Raw genomic sequence first — 27,732 nt, forward strand, 5'->3', positions numbered from 1 at the left:
CCAGCCACGTGGGGCTGCGCGCGGGGGCTGCTTCTCAATTGTGGTGTAACTTTACCTCTTCAAAAAAAAAAAAAAAAAAAACACTTTGCAAACACTGGAAAAGCCAACCTGCCTTTCCACAAAGCAAAGGCGCTCTCCCGCGTGGCCACAGCCCAACCTCGGCACGCGCGCGAGCTCGCCGCTCGCAGGCAGCGCGCTCCGTGCTCCTGATTACCCCAGATTTAGGCTGGAGTACGGAGCGCGCTGCCCGCGGCGAGCTCGGCGCGCGTGCCAGGGACGCGGCTGGGCCGCAGCCGGGCGGCGGGGCGGCTCTGCTCTGCCGAGAAGCAGGCTGGCTTTTCCAGTGTATGCAAAGGAGTACCTGTGGCGTGGGGCGACAGCGCGAATCCCAGCTCCTTAGAAAGGAGCAAGATTGCGGCCACTAATGACAGTAATTAAAAATTACTGCAAGAGCTGTCCAATCACCTCTTCATCTGAGCAAATTACAGTGTATTATTGCAGCCGCTAGTGCAACAAAATGAAGCTAAACATGTTCTGCATTAAAATAATCAGACATTGGTTTATGATGTAAACTGTAAATTGGTAACCTATAGCACACTAATTGTTCTTCTCTCTCTGGAAAGGTGTGTTTCTGTAAAAGATCTGATCAGGTGGATGCATTTGTTCCCATGTCACCCTCCAGCGGGCTGCAGGAGGCAAGCTGCCATCAGCTGCAGCCTAAAAGGGCATTTGTTCTTATGCAGAGACAGGAGCGTGGCTACTTTTGCGTATTTAATTAGAGCTAGACTGCTACAGCTTTGCTGGACATTGATTTTTATGAAGTGTTTTTGTTTACTATATATGTTTGACTTTGGTATTTGCAAAGTGTCCTGGAGCCTTAACACAAAACACATCGCAAAAGACATTGAGCAAAAGTAGCTGTTGTTAACGTGCAACAGCAGCTTACAAGCGTCAAGATCCGAGCCCTTTCATTCTTGGGCCTGGATTCGTATTTCCTTTTGAAACCACGACATAAACCGAGTCACACCGTGCATCGCGCAGGACGTTCCGCGGACGCACGGCTGTGGGGACGAGCAGGCGTCAGGCAGCTGCCCGTGGTGGCCTGGCCCGTTGTGTCGCTCGGCCGCGGCGGCGCTGCAGGTGCCGGCGCGCACGGCGGCCGCTCGCCCCGTGCTGTGGTGCCCGGCTGCGGCGTGGCGCCCGTCCTGGTGCCAGTGCTCCCTGGCCGGCGCTCCCTGGCCGGCGGTGAGCTCGCGTCCCGACGCGTGGCCGCGGCAGAGCCTCGTTAGTGGTGCTGCCGTCACAGGCTTCTCCTCTGTAACCTCTAACTTCCCGCGACAAACTGCTTTGAACTGTTAAGCTCTGGCACTTCATTAGTAAGAAAATTATGTAAAAACACTTCTGTGTTGGGCATGTGCGCACGCACAGAGCAATCCTGTCAGACACGGCTTTTGGCGGCAGCGCAGCTATTTTGCTCCATTTTAGTGATGAGGGAAGTCAGGAGGTCTCTGCAGCTGGGGTTTCTCTGCAATTACCGGAGCACCCGCCTGTCTCTCCCCGTCCACAGAACAGCAATAATAACAGGAGTTAGGTCAGGGTGCACTCACCAGCACGGTCAAAACAGTGCAGCACGCGGTGGCTTTGAAGCCCCACGTCCCAGTACTCCTGGAAGGAAGGAGGTTTATAGCAGGATTAAAACCCTCGTGGTTGACTCCCTGGCCGTGCGGCTGGCATGGGCCTGTGCACATGGCTGTTGGCCCAAGCGGCTGCTCGCAGAAGCCAGGGCAGGAATGGAGCTGGTTACAGAGCTGCCTTTGGCTTGTCAGAAGCAGCTGCAAGCACATGAGATGTCTTGAGCACCTAGTTCCTTGGCTCACGCAGTGGCCACCTCACACACGGGGAAGCCTGTGAGGTTCAGGAAGCCCAAAGGCCCGACCCTCCAAACGCTGCTTCCTCCCAGCCGACCGACCAGCGAGGATCAGCATTAGCAGCCAGCTAGAAGTGGTGCTGCCCATGAAAAAGTCTTTCTGCTCCCAGGGGAGCTGCAGTCAGAAGTTGTCTCTGGGAGCCGCAGTGTGTGGCAGTCACTGTCTCATGGTTCATTAAAAAGAAAAGAAAAAAGGGACCGTGTGTCTGATTTCATAAACAGTCTCTCCACTAGATGCAAATACTCCCTCATTTCAGACATTCAGTTCTGAATTTTCCTTTGTGATTTTCCACTGTTTTTCTCATCCAATCCAGCAGCCATCGCTGAAGCTTATGAGCCTGGAACTGTGAAAGAGGAAAGTGCAGGTATATGTTCAGCCCTTCCAGGGATTAAGAAAACTGCAATCTGAGTACACCAGGCTCTGAAAACTAGGGGTGGATTTCTAGTAATGACAGTGTCTGGTTGCACAGCCAGCCGTGGACGGGACACATAGCGTGCCTGAGGATCTGCCCATGGACCAAGGGAAGCACGTCCCAGTTCTTAGGGTGTAAATCTAGATAGACCATTTTTTTCACAGATTTGCGAGATAAGGCTAATTTGTTGGATTTGTTGACATGTGTTTGTCCAATTTTCCATGTTTCAGTGCATAGCCTTCCAGGCAGACGTGGCTGCAAGTTGGTAGAACATGGCAACAAATCACTGTGCTTAGGAAAGTAAGTGATGAAAGAGGCTCTAAAAGCACATTTTGCTTTATAAGTAATTATTACCAAGAACTAGACATGTTGAGAGTAATGACAATGAGGTGGAAAAGCACATTTTCTGAGAATTTTTCACTTACACAGGGTTAAGAGGGAAGACGGTCCAAGGGGGACTCTATGAAATGTGTTTTGTAATTAAAAAATAAAATCACACTTGAAGTGGAAACTGCATGCAACTGTATTCCAATACGATTTTTTTTTCAGGTGTTGAAAATGGTTTGTAACTGAGTCATTTATTTCTTGCTATTTTAATAGCTTTGGTGCCACAGCTGGGGAACACATTGGGGATGAAGATTTCTTTCTGACTAGTTCACTTACTGTTGCTTTACACAGCAATCCTGGTGCAGCAAGAGGATTTTTAATCAGTGACTATTGCATGATTGTTTAATTTTAATAGGCGTGATCAATACCATCCGCTTCTCCTTTAAATGCTAATGAATACTTTAATACAACAGATGTGGACAGACAGTACATTGCAGATTAAAATTAGGCACAGCACTAAATTGCTACAAATAGCAGAGGAATCCTTTTTGGACATCTTGATAATCAGCCGCAAGCAGCTGATAAATCTTGGATGGCCACCACCAGCCCACAGCCTCGAGTGTCTGCTGGGTAGGGCCTTTTTTCAGGCCTCGTGTAACTTCACAGTCATCCTGATCACCTCCAAGAAAAACGTACCTTTCCAGAGCCTCACAATTTCTCTCTAGGTCCAAATCATGTGGCCAGGTGATGCATCTTCAAACTTAACAATACAAGAACCAGTCTTCTCAGGTGTGGAAAAGAAATGTCTAGTGTTGGATGGCCTATGTTTCCCAAATCAGTTGTTGGGCTTTCTCTGCATGAGTAAATCAAGGGTCAGAAATTACTAACCAGCTTCCACCAGTTTGAAGCCAAAACAGCTTTTGTTTCCACACAGCTATATATACAGTCCCGCTCATTTTCAGATAAAGCCTGTTTTTTTTTTTTTTTTTTTTGCTCTTAACCATTGCCAGAAGATACTTAAATGACAGTGCTGCAGTTTCTTCCATTGACAGCCTGGTATCGGGGATGTCTGGCTCCACTGGCTTTGGTGAGCCCTGCTCTGAACCCAAGAAGCACCATTCTCGGTTCACCCTGGCAAGCACTGGGTCTCCCCCAGGCAGGTCAGAAGACAGTTGGGCCTGCTCTATGTATTTCTGGAAAGCTCTGATTTTAGTACTGATCGCACAGGAGAATGATGAGATGGCCATTGCCCGCTGCGCGATGCATCTCCCACAGCATAGCTGCTGCCTGCAGACATGCACGGAGCGATGAGGGTTCCCAGCAGCATTCCCAGGTTGAAGCTCTGAGTTTGGGGTGCTCAACCTTGCCACAACCTTCTCCGTTGCTGGGTTGCAAATACCAAACCCAAATGAAAGCCTCTGTGCCAACATCTTCTGTATGGCCGTCACCCAGCACAAGTGGAGACGCCATCCATTTCTGTGGGGGTCCTGAGGAAGGCAAGTTTGTGCCCAGGCCAGACAAGCCTGGGTAATGCTCCCCTCGTTTCTGGGCCTTACCAGAGGAACCTCCAATTTACCGTTTCTTAGCTTTACAGAAGGTACCTTGTGTTGCTTGGGGTTCAGCTGCCTTTTTCTGCTTCTCCTTTTTTTTTTTTTCTTCTTTCCTTTTGCATCTTTGGAAACCTTTATATATATATATATATATATATATTTCATTTTTAATTGTGTGAAATCAGCGTGGAGTGAAAGGCCAACAAGAAACTTTGTGAAGTTTGTCTACACCTGCGCCTTTGTTCTCAACAGAGCTGAAGACCACATTAATCACCAGCTTTGCTGACCTCCCCTTTACTACGTGAAGACTGAGAGACAAAAGCAGCACAGTCTGGCCACATTTAAAAGTTCAATTAAAAAATGCCTGCTGCCCAGGGATAAACATTACCACAGACCTCAGAGGGTTAGATGAAACTCTTAAAAGGCAATGTCTTCCCCTCTCTCTCTCTCCCTCTTTTCTGTTTCCAAGAGCACAAAGCCATTTTTTTTTCCTATTTCTCCTTATGACAACTATGGATGTCACAGTATCTGCTCTGCATGTCAGATACCTGGTAACTGGGCTTTTCGTAAAGAGAAACATGGAAAAATCCTGGAAGGGGATGGCAAGCTGAAGTGAAATCACTGGTGTGGGCCTGAAGAAAAATCTCTGTGCATTCCTGTTTCTTTCTGACTACCCTGATTTGCTGAAAGTATGAGCTCTTCCTCCAGCCCTGGGAGAAGCAGTTTCAGTGGTCAGTGGGGAAACCGCACACACGGCCAGACTCGGTATCCAGAGGAAGAGCTGCAGTGAGAGAGTCTAACTGCAGAGTGGAGTCTGCAAGGGTGAAATTAAGAACTTGGTGTTACGGCACGCTGCTGTCGTACTGGTTTTATTACTGAAATACTAAGCAAATTAATGGATATCCACTTAGCTAAGAACATGAGCAGCCAAAGGGAGGGGAGAAGATCAAATTAAAGGGATCGCTTCTGGGAATGAAAGCAGTGCCCGTGACAAGGTGGGCACCGGCGGTCATTTCCGTCCACGAGCAGCGCCCAGACCCGCGCTGCCGGGCTGGTGAACTCAGAGGTAGTATCATGACTTCAGTGCTGGGCACCAGCAGGAGGAAAACATTAAATAAAAGCACATGTATTCTCACCGTTTCACCTGAACCTTCTGTTAAATAAAAGGAAATAAAACTCGGCCAAAACCACCCACAGATTCCTGCCTCAGAAGAGTCTCCGGCCTCGCCAGCCGCCCCTGGGTCTGTCTCTGCCCGGCTTGCTGGCCAGCTGCCTGTGTGACTTCTTGGAATGCTGCACCTTTATCCACCCTCCTTCGCTGGCCTTGCCCTCTCCTTCGCCCCTTCGGGGCACGCTCTCGCTCTGCAGGGGCATGCCGGGGATGGCCTTGGGCGCCAGGGCGGCGTGCGGGGACCTCCTGCGGTCAGCGGCCTGCGCGGTGCCGGGCAGCGCGGCCGAAGTCCGGTACGGCCTGGCCGAGTGCCGGGGCGCCACGGGGGAGCTCGTGCCGCTGCGCCTGCCGTCGGAGGAGCTGCGCGAGTTCCCGCTGTGGGAGGCATGTCGGGCTGTGCCTGCAGACCGGTCCCTCTCGGAGGCGGTGTCGGAAGCGGTGCTAGAGTTACTGCTGCCCTTCGAGTTGAGATGGAGATTTGACAGGTTTCTCACCAAACTATGCGAGAGGGGAGAAGAATTTCTGGAATGGCTGATAGGGGTGAACTGGTAGTTGACGGGCCCACGTGTCCTCCTCACGGCCGCGGCGTAGGAGTCCTGGCTCCGGAGGAAGGGCAGGTAATGCGTGACGGTGGTGGGGCTGTGGGGATGGCTGTGCTGAAGGGACGAGGCTTTTGCTATCTGGTGCATTCGCAGCGTCTTCATCCACTCGCTGTCGACACCTGGGTGGAGAATGGGAAACAAGATCAGCCTTGCATGAATTGCTGAAAAATTACACTCTGGTTTGCCCAGGTGTGAGGTGTCATCCATCTGAAGAATCACTGTAAATCTGAAGTTGCCATTTGCCTCCCAGCCTTACAGAAGATAATCCTGGATTTGAGGATGTTCAGCATTACATACTTTAAAATGATGCAAATGTGCGTTACGCCAGTGCAGATTATGGACCTTAGACTGGAAAATATTTATTGAATCATCCAGCGAGTTTGTGCACCCAAGTGGGTTTCCACTCCCAAACACTACCTAGTGTTTCTAACTCAAGTGGGCTTTACACATTTCCTGAGATGCTCTCGGCAGCCTGGGCAGATTTCTCCACAGCTTTCATTGCAAAAGAGCCTAGAGACCTTCAGGACAACCTTGGGATACGAAGCTACCAAGTGGATACCTTGAGGCCCCGGTCGCTGCTGCAGCGTCCCCTTGACCTGCGTCCCTCTGGGCTGCCGTGCTCCGACCATTCCCAGGGGACCACACACATGGTAGGGAGCAAAACCCTGTGTGAGTCTTTCCACTTGCAGGGTGAACACTTCCAACACAGAGGTATCACTGCAGCAGCCAAACTCACCACCTCACTCTCTGTTTACTCTTCAAACTGGTCTGCTCCACAACTAGTTGAGCTACTTCAGTGGTGACTGTTGTTCCTATCAGCTCAGAAACCAATCCACTTTGCATACTCCAAACACCAAGCCTCAGCCACAGCTGAAGTGGGTAACCTTCCCCTGGCTTTCACAGAGAAAATAACTGTATTTGTAAAACACCTGGTGAATGAGGCAGTACATTCCATCTAGGATAGCATGGACACATAGCACTTAACTACGAGATACCCAAGGTATTACAGTGCTCTCACACCTACTCTTACAGTCCCCAGGATCTTAACAAAAGTTGTAGCTCCCAGAGACCAGACTGAAGCACTGTTGAAAGTCAGCCCTGGGGCGGTCATGAAAGCCTATAGGAAATACAGTAGCTCTAGATTTTTCATCTGGACTGTGAAAGCTGCCCATTTTTTTTCTTTTACTTTATGGGTACAGCTGAGGCCAGGATCTCCTTTTATCAGAGGCCACAGCACTGGCCAAAAACCCACAGGGAGCAACTTAAGTGATTTTGCTGTAGAGAGATTTGAATGATTTGTCCTTAAAGATTGCTAATATAATTCCAGCAGAAAACCATAACCCTGGCAGCTTGCAGCAGGTTAAATGCGACTGAAATGTTACTATGCACAGCAGAGGACACGCAGCAGAGGAGTTCCTCTGTCTTCTTATTGCCGGTTTCCTGAGGAAAGCATTCCTCCAGCGCGAGTCCTCTGGCTCTTATTAGCAACACTATCACTGCATCTCCTGTGGGGAGTTTTCAGAAAGCTGGTTAGTAACTCTGTTCTTGTTAAGATTGCTCCTGTTAAGACGTAATGGATAGTCACTTCCATTCCTCCTTTCCTCAGATTTTGCTAGAATCCCAAGAGATTTAAATCACTTCAACTTAATGTCAAATATGTCAAAAGAAAACTGTCTTTCCTGTCAAAGTGTGACTGTGACATCTCCACAGCAGATAGCTCTGTCTGCACTGAGACATGAACCTCCTTTCACAAAAAGACAGATGGGAATTGCCTTCTCTGCTTCTTAACCTCCCTCAAAGTCACAGTATTAAAAGAAACGTGCATGGTGAAAGGTACTTTATAAATACTGTCTCCTCTGTCATGCCTCTCTCTTCTTCTGTGTATGTAAAACACAGACTTCATAAATTTGGAAACAGCAGGCTCAGGACAAAATCGCTAGAGCTAATCTACAAAGAAGACCTATCTTCTAGAACATGCTCAGGGTCTCACCTGCATTAGAAAACAAAATATTGCTGTAACTGGACCAAAGTACCATTTCATAGGAATAAGACTGCCCATTTCAGACATGTCTGTAGTCTAAACCAGCCTTCTTTATTCTTCAGGCCACTGTTCTGCTATGGCAGTAGCGGTGTATTATCTAGGACGTTCACCCTCCACTGACCAGTGTGTCTTCTCGCAGGTCCCATGCTGCCCTCAGTTGTCCCAACCCAAACAGTCATAAATGAGGTTTCCCAAGGACCAAGTCTACACAAGAGGACTAAGGATAGTAGCAAAAATGTCTGTATTTAAGAATGATTGCTTCTGGAGGAAATTCCAGTTCACTTTGATGTGAAGCATTTGAGGTTTTGGAGCAGAAGGATCTGAGCTCTGTCTCTGCTCATGATGTGCAAGGGACTGCAGCAGACAAAAAGTGCTGCAGCCAATAGCCATGGACTACTGACGGTATGCACCCATACAGGACACCCTCCTCGAATGCTCCTGTGACACAGAGCACGTCACTACCTAATGGGTAAGTCATGCATGCCAGAGGGCTCCTGTGTGCATCCACCCAAGGCATCTCGGGGACCTCACCACAAGCTGAAGCAGCAGGATGGGGCTCTATCATCAGAATGGAACAGCAGCATTTCCTTCCTGATGTTCTCCCTGTTTGCCCCTTGCCCGTGTCAGCAATACAGGCAGCGGCAGCAGCAGCAGGAGCAGCAGCAGGAGGCAGTCTGAGCGTGGCGACTTACTTGAATTGGACCTGCTCCGTGAGTTGCCCTCCGAGTTCGGGAGGGAGGTCTGTATCCTGAGCTGGACTGCCTCGACCTCATCCTCCGCTTTCACTTTGCCCCAGCGGATACCTTGGATGTGCCGGGTAGTTTTGGGAGTCCTGACGTCACTCTGCTCAGGAAACAGGACTGTATTAGGATACAATGCACAGTGGATGCACAGTTCCTGCCAGGGACCTTCCACTAGCGCCTGGGCAGCAGCAGCATTTTGAGTAAGGAGTTTGTTTTGCAAAAGCGCTTCAGCAGTTCTCAAGTATTTTTAGACTCCAGATAATTTTGGCTGGTATTTTATGATTACGCTAAAAATGTGATAGTGAATAACTGTTTCAATTAATGCACCATGTTTAAAAGATCTGAGGATCTTTCTCAACAAATACAGAATGTATTCTGATAGTTATATTAATGTGAGTGTCAAACAGACAGTGCTTTCTGCTAAAAGAGGTAGGACAAAGTGGGTATTTTTGCAGGGGTATCATTTTTCCATGATAACCTTCCTGGAGCAGCACATGCCTCAGTTCTGCAGTAAGTCCCTGTGATTCCTGGGAGGAACTTCAGACTAAAAGAAACCTAGGGTTATTCTTCTTGCAACAGAAAACTACCATTCCTCACTTCTAAGCCTGGCAAACACGGTCCAGAATTTTCCTATCTCTCCATCACTGCTTGAATCCTTGCCTCAGAACGGAGCCGGAATTTCAATTATTAGCCTCAGTGTGAAGCATGTCATTGGTCTTCATAAAAACACTTTTGTAAGTAACCACAATCTCCTTTTACAAAGGCTGATTTCTGTCACATTAAATGTTGCTCAATTGTCTCCAGATTTTATTTTATTTTACTCTCCACCTCTTATTCTCTTTCTTCTCCTTGCGCCCCTGAGCTCTGCTAATTAGCTCTTTGCTGCAAAGGTGAAAAACACAGTCTCTCCAGGTAAGATTAGCAACATTGATCATTACTTCAGGTAAAAGTTTTCTTAAGAAAAAGAGCTGTCCCTGCTAGGAGTATGAGAACATGGTCTCTGTAGACCTAGTTCTGCCTTTGCTCTGAACCTTAGCTTTTACAGTCATTACAGGATGCTAAGCCTTGATTATAGGAAATAACAAAGTCAGAGGATACTATTTCAACATCTCTCATGTAGGTTTTATCTTAGATGAACTTTTCTTTGTTTGTTTGCTAGAACTTACCTCATATGTGACAATCCATTCTACAGATTGGTCTTCTTTAATTCCCAAAATCCATTTCTCCATTACAAATGGTGGCTGAAAAAACCATGGGTGGATTTTTATGAGAGGTTCTTCATCTGCTGACTAGTCTCTAAAATACTCCAAAGCTACTTTTAGCTTTTGCCTTTTTCTTCCCATATTTTCCCATAGTGTTAGCATCAGTATATTTCTTAAAAAGTTATGAGACAAAGTTATATATTTTGAAATTATTTGCTTCCTTTTTTTATATGTAAAAGGAAGCCTGAGTAAATGTAAGTTACAGAAAATGTATATTCTCATTGGGGCATCGTCCTTTTTAATTCTTGATCACATGCAAATTTTTGGTGAGAGAATTTAAAAAATGAGGAAGAAGAAATAACTAAGATTTGTGGAGATATTCCCTTCCATAAAGAAGTATGTTAATCTTACTATGTCTGGTGATTTTTTTTTAACTTTAATCTTTTGTTGTTGCTGTTTTTAAGGAAAAAATGAAAAAGTTCAAAACGGAAGTTTTCAAAAATTAAACATTGCTATTAAAAATGCAAACACTATTAATAATAAATAATAGTAAAGCTCTAGAAATCATTAACTATTGCAATAGTGTTAATATGATTAAAAAGGAAAATATTTGTATCAAAAATATGTTTTGTTAACATATTTTTATATTTTTCCTGCTATTCTGCCCAGGAGAATCTGATTCTCAATAATTTTAGTTTTCAAGAGTTTTATTATTATTATTTTTTTTTTTAGAAAAAATAACCAAAGAGGCCCCCAAAATGTTGGAGAAGGCATAACTAGCTAAAGCATTAAGTATTTTTTTTATCAGTGCACATTAGAGCAGCATTCTAATTGGTAATCAAGCTGTATGTTTTTTCAGTTAGAAATATATCTTGGTAGCTATTACCAAATGGAGCACATTAATAAAAACAATCAATTAAATTAACAGCAAACAGAATGTCCTGTGCATTAGCAAAGCTCCTTTTGTTTATGTCAAAATCAGCATATTCTGAAATAAGGTTAAATGTCTAGTGATGCTGAACTGGAATTGTTCAGTACCACACTGCCAGCACTCAACGTGCTGATGTTTTTTTTGTCTTTGGAACCTGTCATTGTACGAAAGGAGTTTAGAACCACAGAAAAGTTCTCAAACCATGTTAAAAAATAGAAAAAGAAGAAAAAAAAACACCCACACAAATCACATGAAGTTTCAAATTGGAACATTTAAATTGCTTTCTTCTCTTAAAAAGGAAAGTAATTTTTTGGACATGCTTTTCTTTAAAAGAAGTAATAAATTCAAAAGATATAACATTGAATTAAAAGAAGAAAATATAAATTAGTTCCATCACTTATTTTTCTATTGTTAACATTATTGTCAGCTTAAAAGAAAACCAAAATACCTAACTCCTATTATGATACAAATTTGTTTAAAATGTGCATTTTATTTAAAAGCTGTCAAGAGACTGAGCTTCCACAAGCACAAAAGTCGACTGCTGTGGTATTTTAATGTCTTTCTTTGGGATCTGTGGATTTGTGAAAGCTTTAAGGCTGTAAATACCTTTGTCATCTTTAAAATCTCTACATCAGGTAGGTTAGTGTTGAATGTCACATCTTTTATGTAGGTTATTGCAATTTCATCCCCATCCATCTCCATGTACATTTTCCATTTACAGTCCTATGAATAATAATAATAAAAAACTAGATTGTTAGAATACAAATAATAAAAAAGAAACAAAACTGAAAATCAAAACAAATCAAAACAAGCAGAATTAAAAATACATATTTTTTAAGTATTTGGAATGTGTACTTATTTTAAGATATGCACATTTTTAAGTATCAATAATGGAAAACCTTTAGCTTCTCTTATAACTCCCCTCCCAGAGCTCATCCCTGAGCCGTGCGCCGGTGGGAGCTGCTGCCTGCAGCGGTGCAGCCTGTCCGGAGCGGGGTCGGAAGAGGAGAGAGCTGTTTCGGGGACAGGTTCTGCACCAGCAGCCAGGGCGAGCAAAGGAGCAGGCCTGGCAAGCCGAGTTAAAGCTGAATAACGGCAGCCAGGCCTGTGAAAACGGCCCAGTAAAGCCTGGAGTGAACAACCAGAGGGCCTGTGAACGGGACTGAGAGTTGCTAAAGTGATGGCTAAGAGAACGGGCTGGCCCCTACAGTCCAATTGCTTCAGATACGAGCGTCCAGTGGGACCCTGCGCCGCCTTGGCTCCCGTCCGCTTCCAGGAGGATCGCTAACTATAAGGGAGCTCACCTTAGCAATCAGTAATAACGAGCCTGATAGAAAAAAGCACTTCAGTGTGTCCTTAAATAATCCTATGAGGTTATCTGGGACCAGACATTCAACACCACTCTTGGGTGCGAGCCTGCAAGATGCCCTGCTGCTGGCCGTGTCCCGTGGGTGCCTCCGTGAGGGCTGAGCAGTGGAAGCAATGTGCCCGGTGCCAGGAGAGTGAAGGGCTGGTGATGGGCAGCAGGGCAGCCAAGACCCGGGCTCTGGTGCCAAGCCAAGCAGCCAACATTTCACACCACGCCCAGCAGGCGCTTTGGCAATGAGATACTGCTAGGTAGGTGCACAAAGTTCCTCCAGATGCATCGCTGAGCAACTCCCTGAGGCCTGCAGTGAAACCTGCCCTGACTCACGGGGGCAAGGAAGACATTTCCCTTCCCAGAAGCACCTTGTGGATGTCCTGGTGGGCCCAGAGAGGTGCCCGGGCAGAGGTCCGCGCTGCCCGCCACTCAGGTGCTCCCTTACCTCACATGAGCACGAGGCAGTTACCTCCTCAGCCCTGCTCACCAAACGCAAACACTTTCAATGGGGACACAGATGGCCATTTAGGGCCAAAGGCTTGCATTAAGCAGCTATTTGCACACAGAAACGTACAGCAGCCTAAAAAGTATCCATTTGTACATGCAATTATCTGCTAGTGTTTGCACGTGCATCTCTCATAAATGTAACTTAGGAGCTCAGCCCTCAAAAGTCTCAAAGCTTTTAATCAGACATTGAATCGGCAATTCTAAGATAAAAGAAAACTGGAGTATAATCATTTCAGAACCACAACAACAAATTATGCTTATGAAAGCATTTGGCCCTGCATGTCCATCTGTCCCCATTGAAAGCTTCTGCGTTCTGAAAGCAGAGTGGACGTGAGAGTTAATTTAAGCAACGCCACAGAGACTGCTTCCGCGGGAAGGGATCTCAGTCAGGGTGCCAGGCCACGGTCCTGCTGACCAAGCTTAACGTCCAGGGCTGCTGCAACACTTCACCTCCGTGCCCTGATGGGGACCGCAGCTCTTTGCACACCTTTGTCCTGTTTTTTCAGGCTGTAGCTAGGGGCTCCCCTGGCTGTTCCTGAGCATGCGCAGCACTGAACACCAGGCCTCCATCTCCACTAGGGACTCGCACAACCAAACAGCAGCAACAGAGTGAGTGATCTCTGACCTCCTGCATTTCAAACTCTCCTCCTTGAGCCGTGACTTTCTTGCTTCCCAAATTTTGCAGATTTTCCTAAGCTGATGCTGTGAGGCTACCCTATGGCTGATCTACCCTGAGGCTCAAAGATGAAGCAAGGCAGTGCTTCCCTCACGGACATTTATAATTTTTTTTAAAAAAACACCTAAGCCAAATAGAGAATTTTGACATAAAATATCATCAAGTTAATGCTGCGTGTGTCCTGTCATGGGACTACTGCAACGTACCCAAGAGCCACAGCGCTTTCCTGCCTGAGGCACCTTGTTCCAGGCTCTCCTAGCTTCATAAATCTGGTGCAACAAAGCCTCCCTACAGATCAAATCTGACAAACCCGAGTTTATTCTAGTAAACACTGCAAATCAAACAACCTTGTCCGAAGGAAAAGCAGACGTAACGGTAACTACAAGGCCCACGGGTGCTGGGCACCTGCCAGCTCACGGTGGCTGCAGCACCTCATCGGCACAGTGGCCCCCGCAGGCACCCGCTCAGCACAGCAAAGCGTCCAGCTGCCCGAAGCAGCTGGGGACGCAGGAACCGCGCACAAACACTGCCTGCTCCTGCCTACCAACTGCAGCTTTGGAAAAGGAAATACGCTCCAAAAACATCTCTCAAACCCAGCCCCCAAGCCTTTGGTCCGCGGCGTTCTCTCCCGATGCACGGCGCAGATACAAGAAGAGCGAATTACAGCACTAAATGTACCCTCAGTAGTCTCTCAAAAACACTCATTTTATTTGGAAAGGTTTCTGCTTTGCATTTGTAAGGCTTTCACTTTGTAAAACAGTCAGAGGAAAGGGAGAAAAGGAGAAAGGGTGAGAGAGAGACCAAAGAAAAATCAGAACAGGAGAGACAGAGAAGAAAAAGGAGAAAGGAAAAGAGGAAGAGACAAGCAGTAGAAAGAAAACAAAGAATAAGAGAGGGGGAAAGGGGTAGGGTGAAAGATAGGGGAAGGGAAAAAATGAAAGAAGGAGAAGAATGGAAAAGGAAGAAAGAATCCAGGTGACTTTAGAGTAAAGACACTTTGAAATTATATAAGATATATAGTTGGCTTCCTTGCTTAAAAACTTGCTAACCATTTTATTCACCCATACAGTAAATAATGCTAGATTTGTGTGCTACAAAAAGGGACAATATTTCCCTGATTTCCAATTAATTTGTAGGTTCTTGTTTAGCAATGAATAGGAAAGATATGTTTAACCACTTAAGCTAAAAAAATGGTTAGATTAATAGCATGTATTTCATTTCTTGTTGCATCGGACCCATAAGACTACATTTAGTGCAATATGGGACATGAGAAAATAATTTGGAAATGGTTGATTCAGAATGTCTAGTTGATAAATATTTTTGCACAAGGTCTTTCAGAAAAATTTCCTTGGACTTTTCACAACTCAAGCATTAAAATACCTCCCAATACTTTCATGCTTGATTTTGATTTAAATAAAGAATTTCAGCTTTTTGATTAAAAAGAATGTAGTTTTGAAACTGAGAGGCACAATCACTAAAACTTAGTGTGAAAAGCAGGTTGAGTAACATTCTGACAATGCTAATAAATCAGCAGCCCCTGCAAACGACTGCAGAAACAGAAAAGCAAATCACAATCATATTTTGAGCCACTTGTCCTCAGCTTCAAAACAGCAAATAAAAACACTTTAAAAATTAGGTCTGCTGCGTACTGTGCTGAAAATACTTCCTTAACCCCATATGTAGTAATGCCTGTAACAAAAAATGAAAGAGAAATGAAGATCGAGCATAGGCTTTAAACAACAAACGTCTTCTGCAACACCAGCTTAAAACTCTTGCTGGGAGACACCTCATTTTTCAAGGAAGTCCAAATCCAGCATTCATTTTAAAATCAGTGGTTGCAATAAACTTTGTTTTGTGTGTGTGATTCAAGAGAAAAACAGGAATGGCACTGTAGCAGGCAACTGGATATTAAAAGAAAAATAAGATATAACGCCAGATGAAACAAATAAGAAAAAAAAATGTTGGTCATGCTGGCACTAAAAGTAGTAGCATGTTGATGATTTAGGTCCCCAGAAGCTCCTTTACATTCTTAGCTATTATCTATCTCAGCTGCTGAAACCTGCTGTTTTAAAGGCATTAGAGTTGAACATCTAGTGACAGCACTTGGGTTATTTATCATTATGTATCACCCAGACACACTATATTTTATTATTCTGGATTTAAAGGCAGATAACACAATTATGGTTAATTTGCTTCTCTTCTTTATATATATAGTGTCATGACCCTCCATGGCTTTGTCCCATGAGATATTTTTAACCAAAAAGAAATCCGCAAGAAACTCTCCCTAAAAATTCCATTAATAACCTCTTGTAGCGTGTATAGGTTGCCGGGTCTGGAACTAAGAATGTTTTAATCTCTTCAGCAAAACAATGTCTCATAATGATGTACAGGACTATTGCTGCACTGATGAAGAATCATACATAATTCAGCACCTTTCACTTGGCACCACTGTGATATCCTCATTAGCAGTGGCTCACAGTGGCTGTCAGATGGTGTCCATGCGAATGCAGGCATTATATTGTCTTTGAGATGTGCAGCTGCTTCCATGACACTGCCAGTATATAAAAACATGACGCCAGTTTGTTTTATTTAGTGCTAAACCTTCCAGTTTGTAAAAACAAGGCTGACACAGAGCCTGACATGAGGCAGTGAAAATAATTAGCTCTCATTTTCTCAGCCTCCTATTTCCTTCTCCCCGCTGTGTTCTCTTTCCACTAAACCACCACATGTCAGTCGAAATGGGAGGCAATTAGTGGGCTCATTTCAGTCCCCACAACTGTGCTGAAAAGAAAGTATTTATGATGGCACAATGAACAGCTGAAAGATTAAATAACATTTGCCTTTTGAAAAGAAAATGACTTCTAGCTAAATGGGCAATTTTTGATTATTCTCAAACAAGCTTAGAGTAGTTGGTTTTTAAAATACAAGAAAGGAAAATGAGTCATTTTTAGGTGAAAGAATCAAATAAAACTTGACACAGTAATGCAAATAACTGATGTTTTATTGCAAAATATGTAAATGTGTTATACCCTTAACAATGGCTCGTGCCTCAGGTCAGGGCAGGCTGCTGCCAGCACGGCTAGAGCAAGATAAGGTGGCTCCACTGCGCTTTTTGTTTCAGTTGTGGATGGAGAAAAAAATAGGGGTGGAGGGGAGGCCTTCTGAGAGAGATGTGCTTAAAACAGAAGGAAACAAAGCAAGGAAGAGAGAATTTACGCTACTAATCGCCCGCGCGCCCGCTCTGAAAGCAAGAGCCCTGATTCCTTCGTGAGGCAACAGGCGCTCACGGATCACAGCTCAGCTGGGCCAAACGCGAGGCCTCTCCCCACCTGCGCTCACCACTAGCAAGGCCGAAAGGGCCTGTCCCTTGAGGGTGCTGTTCTCCAAACCCCAGTGCTGCAAGGAGACACTGTGCCCTCATGGGGAAAAGCACTGCGATAAGTGCCGGGCAGCGCTGCTGCGTTGCGCCATGCACGTGCCGGGGCAAAGGGCTGCTCCCAGACCATCGTGTGGTGAGGACACAATCACAGGATGGTGAGGGTTGGAAGAGACCTCTAGAGATCAACAAATCCAACCCCCCTGCTCAAGCAGGGACATCTAGAGCACGTGGCACGGGGACATGCCACAAGCCCACAGAAAATCGTGAATCTCTCGTGCTTGTGTGGACCTACCAGCTACAGAGATGACGCATGTGAAGGAGACGTGGGAGGGCAGCAATTTAACTCAGAGTGGCTAGGGTGTAAAAATAAAGATTAAAAATGTCCAGAAAGTCAAGTGAGTGAGTCGCCTAACGAAGTCTACATCTCCTCAGGATTAAGGAGAAACAGTTCATTTCCAATGGGAATTCCAGGCTCAGCACTGTGCATGCAGGGGTTTATCAGGGTGCTGGCTTGAGTTTGACCTCAGGCATATTGAAGCTGTGGCTAGCAGAGCGGCTGGCTGCTGTAATCCTAGCGGAGATGGTGGAGTTACACTAGCCATACCTGTATGAAAACAACATGTGATCCCGCCATCCCCCGTGGAAAGAGAACACAAGGAGTCCATATCCCCTGCACTGAACCTCTATAGCCAGTAACACTGTCACCCATGCACCTCCCTGGGGGAGTAAATTAACCAGTTCTAAATGTAGCTAGTTTTATTTAAAGATAGGTCTGTGTTTTTTTTTTTTTTTAGCTTAAGTAGTTTCTCTTTTCTTCACAGAGTAGTTACCTCTTTAATGACTATTTATTAGAACCTGAGCAAGTCCCTGAGAATGACCCACAAACACCGCTGCTCCCATTCTAGCATTCTTAATGCTTTGAGATAAGATTAAAGAAATAGGTCTGAGATGTTGAAGTTTTGAGGTAAGACTAACTAACAACATGTAAGAAAGTTAAGCTACTTGCAAGTATCTTTCAAAGGAAGGAGCGATAACGAGAAATGATCTTCTAGCCTTACTTATTAAATATGAACATGTGTGTGGTGAACATGATACATCTGAAAACTACAAAACTGGAATTTTGTATTTTGAACGAGATCATTGCCATATTTTTTGCTATGTTTGTAACCCAATATGAGGAGTATCTTACACAGCAAATTAAACAGATGATGTCATATCACATCTGTCCTACTTCACTAGGAATTACCTTTAAGAAAGCAAAGAAAGGTTTCATCTGTGCCAATGTAGTGGAAAGGTGGAAAGGAAGAAGCAGTAAAAATAGTCTCAAGCACTTGCTAAAATGTATTCCAGTTAAAACACCTCTTTTAGCATCATTTTGTCTGCTACTGTTTGCATTGTGCCAGCCCATGTCTCTCCATATGCAGGACAGGTTGCAATGTCTTTTTGAAGTAACCCTACTACTACATACACTTTTGCACCACACATTTAAATAATAGCATTAAAATACATCCCAGGCTGGATATTCAGGGCTAAAGTACAGTTCACACAGTTAGCAGATGTTTTTGAAGAGGCTCTGCTCCTTACCTTGTCAAATGGAGCGAGAGGTAACTGGGGGAAATAAAGGCAAAATGGTGAGCCAACTTCAAAGCTTTGCGTTTGGATATAGGTCAGACTGTGCCACTTTCGGTAAAAATGAAAACATTCAAAGGTATGGTGAAACTCTGCCCTTTTGAGGACCAAAACTAAAGAATGCATCAACAGGAGACAAAAAGACTGAGCAATCCTTCTTAAGGGGTTGGATGATTCATCACTGTGGAGCCGACACAGCTCAGACACCTTTCCCTGATTGGGAAATTTTAATGAGCCACCTAGGATGAGAAAACCATTGAAAATTCACTCTGCAGTTCTGCAAATCAGCTCAAGCCACAATTGTCAGGGTTTGTTTTTTAACCCCTTTGGTATCTTGGAGTTAATTGGGCTCCCTTTTTTATTATTATTTGTGGAATAAAAATTCATATAAAATGTCTAAATCTATCACCTTTTAGCTCAGTGGGAATTGTGTACGGAATGGTCATTAAAAGGAAGTAAGTGGAAGTAACCACATAACTTGAACTATGAGAGTTGGAAAGGAAACCTCTAAAAAACAGGTTAGCTTTGCGGTGCTCACTCCTGATGCATTCGGAGAGCACAGAGGTCAGTCGAGCTTTCATCACCTCCAAAGATGCAGCAGAAAAGGGAAGGAAACTTTAATGAAATGACTGCATTTACCAGCTGATGGAAACCAACATAATTCCACTAGCAGAGGCAGTTTAAAGTAGGTAACAAATCCTAGGATGGCAAAACTGCATATACTGGGAAGCCAATGTTTCATTTAGTGCATAGACAAGGTTGAATATTCAAATGGCATCCTGAACTTTATTTACCTGGATCCTTGTTAAAAAGCACTGGCATTATCAAGGTCCTTACTTTTTTGCTATGCTGCTTTAAGACCCCTCGGAGGGCTGCTAGCCCCTGCAGCAGCTCCTCCCGTGCAGCTGCAGCCCCGTGGCATTGCGGTGCACACCACTGCACACCAGGGCCACCTCGGCGCGTGCGCTCACGTCTGGACCAGGAGCGTGCGTCTGTCCCCGGTGCTGTTCACCCTGAGCGTCAGCACGGCCACCTCTGGGCATGGGAATAAGATTGCTGACAGGAGAAAGGACGCCAGGAGATGCAGCCACTACAGGACACCTGGCCCAGCCAGAGCGGAGCGAAGCCTCCAGCACCAGCCAATATACTTCCTGCTGTGCTGTCCTAGCTGCTGCCCGGCCCCAAAAAGCTCCTTCTACATGCACAGGCCTAGCAGCCTACGCATCACGCAGGGAACTCACCCCACACTAAGCTATGGCCTAGATTTGAGCTTGTTGCCTTGTTTTCCTCATGGCTGAAATGGGAGAAATGCTCCTTAACTAGAGAGCCTGGGACAGGGAGTGACCAGCATAAAGTTATTTTGAGGAATTTATTCTTTAAGCTGGTGGTGTCACCCCAGACACCAGTACAGGCTGGGGACCGACCTTCTGGAGAGCAGCTCTGCAGAGAAAGACCTGGGTGTCATGGTGGACGACAAGTTGACCATGAGGCAGCAGCGTGCCCTCGTGGCCAAGAAGGCCAATGGGATCCTCGGGTGCATTAAGAAGAGCGTCTCCAGCAGGTCGAGGGAGGTGATCCTGCCCCTCTACTCAGCCCTGGTGAGGCCACATCTGGAGTATTGTGTCCAGTTCTGGGCTCCACAGTACAAGAGGGATGTGGAGCTGCTGGAGAGAGTCCAGCACAGGGCTACAAGGATGATCAGGGGCCTGGAACATCTGCCCTATGAGGAGAGGCTGAGGGAGCTGGGCCTGTTCAGCCTGGAGAAGAGAAGGCTGAGAGGGGAACTGATCAGTGTCTATAAGTACCTCAAGGGAGGCAGTGAGGAGGATGGTGCTGGCCTCTTTTCACTGGTGGCCACCAACAGAACTAGAGGAAACGGCCAGAAACTGAAGCATCAAAGTTCCAGAGGAACTTAAGGAAAAATTTCTTAACAGTGAGGGTGACAGAGCACTGGAACAGGCTGCCCAGAGAGGTTGTGGAGTCTCCTTCTCTGGAGATCTTCCAAACCCGCTTGGATGCAGTCCTGTGCCACGTGCTCTAGGTGACCCTGCGTGTGCAGGGAGGGTTGGACTAGATGATCTCTAGAGGTCCTTTCCAACATTAAGCATTCTATGATTCTATGATTCCATGATATATGCCACCTTTTAGCTAGAAAGATAGTGGAAAGTGATCCCAAGCATTTTTGTTGCCCAGTTTTAAAGACACATCCAGCAATCTTTCACAAAAATGAGTGAGTAAAAGAAGTTTAATGCCCTCACATTTGGCCTAATGCTGGCCTATCCAGCATCTCCAGTTTATTGCAGAACAAATTTGGGTGATGGCAGCAGTAGTTGGTTTAAAGCAGTCTCTAGGTTAGCCAGAAGATCCTGAGTTTTTCAAAGAATCAAGTTAGCCTAATTTTCAACATCTTATGTTCCACATGGTTCCTTGCCAATGTTAAGTTTAATGAAGTTCTCACTCAAACAAACTAGCCTGCTCGCACTGGCCGTAGTGTACCGCTTGGAAGTTCAATTCATTTTTATAAACTGGTTTAACTGCAGCATTTTTCAAGTTACATATGAGCAATCAAATAGATCTCTGAAGAAGTTTCAATTCAAGACAGACACCTGGAGCTCCATATCAGTGGCACATTCATTAAACAGAGGGGAATCCCAGAAAGTTAGACTTGACATGTGGCATAAGGCCACGAAAAGAATTACTTCCTTAAGAAGGAGCGTAACACCACCCAGAGCAAAGGGGACCAACTAGGAGATCACGGGGAAGGGACGATGAAAAAAGAAAAACTACCTCCAAAATCGAAAATACTGAAAAAAAATGAGTGACCTCTCTCAATTTTCCAGTTAGTATATGGGAAACCTGCAAAGGTTATGCTGGCATTACATTCCCATTCAGCTAGCCCCTCCTCTAGTAAGAATTTAGCCCTGTTCCACAGAATTCCTTTTACTTCTGTGTCCATATGGTTCCTTTTGCAAATTTTTCTGTCGCAGCCAAAATATTTTGTACACTTGTCCTCAAACCTGTATTTCCCTCCCACACTCTCAGCTCTGTTCCTTCCTTGTCTGTTCCTTCCTGCTTACCTTCTGCACCATTTTCCACAACCCCTACTGAAAACACAAGGGAGATAAGCAGTGTGGCACTGCCTTTCAGTTCCTACAAACGGGAGGGTAAAATGAAAATCTAGAAAAAAGCAACTATATATCATCCTAAGTTACACGCTTTCAAGAACACCGAGAAAGTCCAAGTAATTCACATTGTGATGAAGAAGATTTTCATAGGAAAAAAAGTGCTGAGGATAAAAGAAAAGAAAAAGCCATCTCCAGACAACAAAGCAGAGAGCTTTTTCAAACTGATGAAGTGATTTCAATACAAGTCCAAGTTCCTACCAGGTACAAACCTAAATGCTTTCTCTGCAAGTACAACCAAGTACAGAAATCAAGAGACTTCTACAAATAGTATGTCCTAAAAGCAAAGCACTCAGATAACACAAATTGAAACTCAGCCTCCCACAAGTTTAGGGTGAACACACAATGCAGATTTGTCAAATACAAAAGAAAACAAATCCTGCTGCCACAGGAACTCAGAAATGCTTTGCACACCATTTCCACGTAGCTGATTAATTCTAAAACGCTTGAACTCAAGAGTCCATGGCAAGCTGAATAAAGAAAATAGAAAGTGTGGGACAAACCTCATTCCCGAGAAAAGACAATGTGTTGGGAATGCTCTCCTGGAACATCTGGAGTAAGCAGGCAGCACACCGGTTACCCGAGTGTAACTACAGACCCTTCGACAGACACTGCTTGGAGATCATGTTTGATTAGGATGTGGCATCCCTTATTATTATTTCATACCCACTGGCATGAAGGAAACGAAGCAAAAAGCTGAATTACAAAAAATACAATTAATAAAAATGTTCACGAGAAACAAAAGCTGACATCCAAGCCTTCCGCGCCACTGTTTTCCTTGTAGCTTGCTCCTGGGTGCATTTCCCCAACACTGATTCAGTGCTATTTTCTACCTAGACATTTGTTCAGCAATTTCCAATGCAAAAGAATTTTGACAGCAAAATATTTCCAGAGATCCTGCACCTCCAGGCAGTGACTAAAAAAGCAAAGCAAACCAACCGACCCCAACCACCTTACCTGTGGCCCGGTCCCTGGCTTTAGGTGGTAACCGAACACAAGTTCAAGATTCACCACTTTCTCTACGTTCTCCTCAGTGCTACCAGCAGAATCCTGCCAAGGAAACAGAGCACAGGAGTTTAGAGCTCTGGCGAGGGGTACAGACACCAGGCCGGCTGCAGGAGAAAGGATTTGCCTTTCACATGGCAAAAGTCTGCCAGCAAGAAGCCACCCTCAGAGATCCCCCTGCCCCGCTGGGTGCCGGAGCTCACGCGGTGCCTCACGGCGGTCGCCACGCGGTGCCTCACAGCGGTCACCATGCGGTGCCTCACGGCGGTCGCCACGCGGTGCCTCACGGCGGTCGCCGGTGTCGGAGCGGCCCACGGAGCCCGCGCGGCTCTGCCTGCACCGAGCGGCCCCCCGCGACAAACCCTCTGTGCGACCGGCCCGTCCGCCCGCCCGCCACGGAACGGCGTCAAAGCTGGGAGAAATATCTGCACCAAAACGGGAGACGCTTCCCGTGCAAACGAAGAGACTTGCCTTAATTAACGGTGGAAAATGAAAGAGATTTAGGTAGTCGTGGGTTAACTTCTCAATAGCAATCTATAAGAAAAAATCAGATGAGAGTAATTTATCAAACATTGTAAATACCAGTTTGAAAAACAGTGCACTACAGCGTGCATTGCATTTTTCATGGTGGAGATATAAGGCACTCAAGAATAGCTTAAAATACAGTTCTGCTTTGGAAAGTGTGCTGGTAGCTCTACCCCATTCAGCATTCAGAATCAGATCTGCTTAATCAGAAAAAAATAAATGTTTGGAGGGTTGTTTTGGTTGTTTTTACTGATGTTCAGCCAACTGAGGGAGCTGAAATCTTTCATTTTGGGCATTATTGACTTTATTAAATTTCAGTAATTTTCCCTGTAGGAAATGTAAATTAAATGTATCAGTAATGGTGTGTGCTATGGAAACAATGGCTGATGAGCAAGGGGGGAATAAATCTGTATGACTTATGGAGCTGAGGCTAAATTTGCAGGATTAGCAGCTAGGATAAAAGTATCTCTTCGCTAGTAAATTGTAGTATAAAATCACTGAAACCCAACAGAATCCCAAATGCTACTTTTAGAGAAATCTTTTTTTCAAAGCTGACTGCTAGGAAACAAAAGCATCTCCTGTGGCTACAGTATTAATGCTATTACTGCTCTTGTGATCACTCTTTCCAGACCATGATTTTCTGAATTCATTGCAAACATTAAATGTTTAAAATAGCAAAAGCAAAGATCTAAAAGCAAAGCAACCTGCAATTGCACAAAGCAATTGTCCAAGTGAGTTTTGTTAGTCAAAGCAGTCTTCTGTTAGAGAGGAGATGCAAAATTCAGAAAGAGATTTCAGTTCAGAGATTTCAACTAAAATAAACAAATAAACTTTTTTCCTTATTTGATCCTCTCTTAGCTAAAGAGAAATCTTATGAAAATACACTCTCAAAAGATATCCAAAGCTTTCTGTTGGGGGAATGGTCCCCTTAGAAAAATCCTTACCAGTCTGATCAACCCCTGCCCCCAGGAAACACAGTGTGTGAAGATCACAGAACATTTCCATGCCACAGAAAACCTTAGGTTTACTTTGGGTTCTGGAGCCACACGCAGGCATTGCTCTGATTTTTTGGCACCAAATGTTCTCTATATAGCTTTATAACTTTGTTTGTTTGTTTGTTTTAAACACAGCTGAAAATCTTTAAGCTTCTTCTCAGTACTCACACTACTCTACAGCAGTCTTCAACTTATGCTACTAGATACCTTTAAATGAATGATGTGTCCCCTGGAAAAAATTCCCATGTCCTTCAAATCCTCCTCTTCTAGAAGAAGCAATCTTTTCCCAGTGATATGATGTTCCTTAAACAAGCTAGCATATACACTCATTTCACCAGAAGTATCACCTTAAGATAAGAGAGGTTATTCAGAAATCCACAGGGCTTTTCACTGAAGGGAAAAAAAAAAGATATGAACAAATTTATATTTATACATGAATATGAGCATAAATGAACGTATGAACAGCTTTTACCTTTTTTAGTAAGTTGCTGCATCCAAAAATACTGCAAAAAAAGAGGAATAAAACTTAAGTTCGTTCAATGACAATTTTATATTATAGTAACTTAAAGTCCACAGGCATAATTAATTAAAAAAATACAGAAATCTAAAATACCTCTAAGGTAATAATATTTCTAATATTTCTGGGAAAGGGACCCAAGATTCTCCAATATGAGTTTGTGCACTTATTTGTCATTTTTAAATGGCCTTCTGCTTTGTGGCTATGCGGATCCTTAGTTTATTATTACTGGGAACAACAGAAATGCCCAAAGCAAAAGCTTAGCAATCTGTCACACGACAAAACAGCTGAAGTCAGGTAGCTTTTGCTCTGACTTCCCAGCCAGTCCAATGGGAACCTTTTGTCAAACAAGCACACGGTGCACCATACATGAAGAGGGTTCCAAGAGGGACAGTAAAATCACTATGACACAGTAACACATTAGAGATAAATCAGTGACATTTATTGCTTAGCATTTTAACTGAAATAAAAGGTGCAAAAATAATATGCGATGCCATGTTTTATACAAAAGGGGTACCTCACATTTCTGAAAACCTTAACTTCCAGTTAAATTGCCACGTGGTGGCATGCAATAGGATAAGAAACTCAAACATATTCTGTCTTCTACAGGGCTCCCAGAACACATTATTTTGTGGGCATTGGAGAATGTGACTAATCTATCAAGGCCATTTAAGTGCTTAATTTATCTGTGTTTTTTTTTTTTTAGGTTATAAGTAAAAAAATAGCAGTAAAATCTCACCAAGATGTTCTGATCTAGGTGTCATTTCCTCAGTACTGATCATACCTTATGGACCTAGAGCAACACGGCACCGCCGGTCCCGTTAATACTCACCACATCTTCTTCAGTCCATGCACAAATATCAAAGGAAGGCAGCAACTGTGTGAGAAACATGGATTGAAAAGAAAACCATCTGACTGTTTCTCTCCCTTCCACCCCAAATTATATTCTGAATGCCAACTTTATTTCATTCCTTTTCTTTTGCAAAGGGGAGGACTTAAGGCCATGAGTCTCGTAGTGAGGGCACCAGACAGCACCTCACATAAAAGGGACAACCTAAGCTCTACATTCAAAATGAACTGGTTGACTCCCATAACAATAGTGGTAATAAATTGATCCCGTCACTTTCATGAGATAAAATCACCAGCAGATCTCTCATAAAAACAATTTAGAAAGCAAAACAAAACAGGCCAATAATGAGGGACTCCCTAGGTGTCTCTCTTTTTTTTTCTGACACTATAGGAAGAATTTTGCTTTTGTCATGGACTTGGTACCAGTCCATTTGTGCAATTAAAGGAGTGCTGGGATCACAGCACTCTCCAGAACAGGGGATATTTTCTGCAAAAGGAAGGAAGATGTCGTAAAACAGTATTGAAAGTAGAATTTGGAGTTGGGCCACTGTGGCTCATCTTCCTGTACAGACAACTCTCTTGGTTTCTGCCAGTGCTTCATAACCACTGCCCCGAGGCTCTGCAAACGCAGCACTTCCCATCTCCAACACTGCTGTCACACACAGAGGCCACACCAGGGTGTGTGTCACACACGCTTTCTGGTTTATAAGATGGTGTTAGCTCTTGTAGCATCAGGATACACAAGAGGATAGCTGTGTTAGCTGAAATTCTGGGATGACTTGCAGACTGACACAATAGAGGATCTCATTGCGATGCCAATTTCTGTTTCACTTGCTCAAGCACATGTTATTCCAAATTTCACCCTTGCATTTTTACCTAGCTAAGGAGGTGACATTAATTTGTATGTATTTGGACTGTCAATGTCTCCCAACTCAACAGCACGATCCAGCTACAAATTTATTTAATATATACAGCACATGCTTAAGAGAGAATCAGCCCAGTTACCCACCCACCTGGAAGGTCTGTTAACACCTAATGTGAGCCCTGGGGGCCTTCAAGCAGCCCAGGCCCCTGAAGGACCAGCCAAGCAAGCCCCTGCCAGGCCAGCACTTTGCCCATGCCTTTGATGTCTCCCATGGCCCATGGTTGCCCATTACATGCCAGAACACACTATTCCCAGGCTCTTCAAGCACTGAGACTGTTGTCTAGTGCAACCTGCCCACAACTTCCAACCACTGCTTCTGCAGCAGCCACGAGACACCCCCATCACAGGGCTATGACCGCCCTTGCATCCTGTGAGCTCTGCCTTTGCGGCTTTGGGTTTTTGCTGTCCCTCCCATCCGGAGTTTGAGGACTTCCGCCTCCTCACTTCAATGGCTCAGCCAAACCCTCCTGGCCACAAACCTGCCAGGAGACCAGTTCAGTGGGGAGGACTTAGGGGCCCATCAAACCCCTTCCTTTGCCTCCCCCAAGTGGACACAGCCAAAGGCAGCTCAGTGAGGTGGCAGATGGGAGGAGGTGCTGCCAGAGAAGAAGGGGGGGGGGGCGGAAAGAAAAGAAAAAAAGAGGCCTTCCAGTCTTTTCCGTGCTTCACAACATGTTTCCAGCCAATCTTCTCAACCCACCTGCTGTTAGTCAGGCATATCCTATGCTAACTGCTACCTAGGCCTGGCCAGGAAGCTCTGGGGCAACCACCAGCAGCTAGGGAGGACACGAGGCAACACACAGGTCTTTGGGGAGGCAGTGGCTGCTCCTGTGTGAGGAGCCTCGCACAATAATTTGTATGGTCAAATGGCTTACTGCAGATGGCCAATATTGTATTTTTGCCTGCATAATGGACTTTCTTTTTTCAGCTTTTCCCATTTTTAAAAAGAAACAGTGACATAAAATATTATCTATTTCAAAGTGGATTTTTTTTAAATGGAGAAAAAATGGACAAATGTCACACCAGGTAGCATGAAAACAATTAAACCAGCAGACAATAAGGAACCTCTTGAAACACTGGCATTTTACACAGGAACACAGATGCATAAAATTTACTGTCAAAATGTTTATTGCAAAATAGAAGTTTAGAACAAAGAGAAGCAAAGGAAAAAGTTCACATCAAAAGAAAGTTTATGACACCAATTAAGGAGTTGAATACATTGCATGGTTTCTTTTGGTTTGCTTTGTTTTTACGCTGGAAAATCAAATCCACAGTG

At 44.7% G+C, this 27,732-nt stretch overlaps 1 protein-coding gene across 1 annotated transcript in view; it reads right to left on the reverse strand.

Annotated features, from left to right (window-relative positions):
• Nucleotides 1-5,423: 5,423 nt before the first annotated feature.
• The window catches only part of MAP3K20 (mitogen-activated protein kinase kinase kinase 20), a 78,577-nt gene continuing 56,268 nt past the window's right edge, over nucleotides 5,424-27,732 (reverse strand). The window contains exons 11-19 of the mRNA XM_088527041.1: nucleotides 25,515-25,559; nucleotides 24,638-24,668; nucleotides 24,373-24,512; nucleotides 23,117-23,179; nucleotides 22,598-22,690; nucleotides 11,514-11,630; nucleotides 9,941-10,015; nucleotides 8,724-8,874; nucleotides 5,424-6,109 (exon numbers count right to left, since the gene is read on the reverse strand). Coding sequence (XP_088383167.1) covers nucleotides 5,424-6,109; nucleotides 8,724-8,874; nucleotides 9,941-10,015; nucleotides 11,514-11,630; nucleotides 22,598-22,690; nucleotides 23,117-23,179; nucleotides 24,373-24,512; nucleotides 24,638-24,668; nucleotides 25,515-25,559 — 1,401 coding nt within the window. The remainder of the gene's footprint in view (nucleotides 6,110-8,723; nucleotides 8,875-9,940; nucleotides 10,016-11,513; nucleotides 11,631-22,597; nucleotides 22,691-23,116; nucleotides 23,180-24,372; nucleotides 24,513-24,637; nucleotides 24,669-25,514; nucleotides 25,560-27,732) is intronic.

The sequence above is a fragment of the Tinamus guttatus genome, unplaced genomic scaffold (assembly GCF_059628265.1).
Source record: "Tinamus guttatus ecotype Peru unplaced genomic scaffold, ASM5962826v1 Tinamus_guttatus_pri_ptg000260l, whole genome shotgun sequence".
NCBI lineage: Eukaryota > Metazoa > Chordata > Aves > Tinamiformes > Tinamidae > Tinamus > Tinamus guttatus.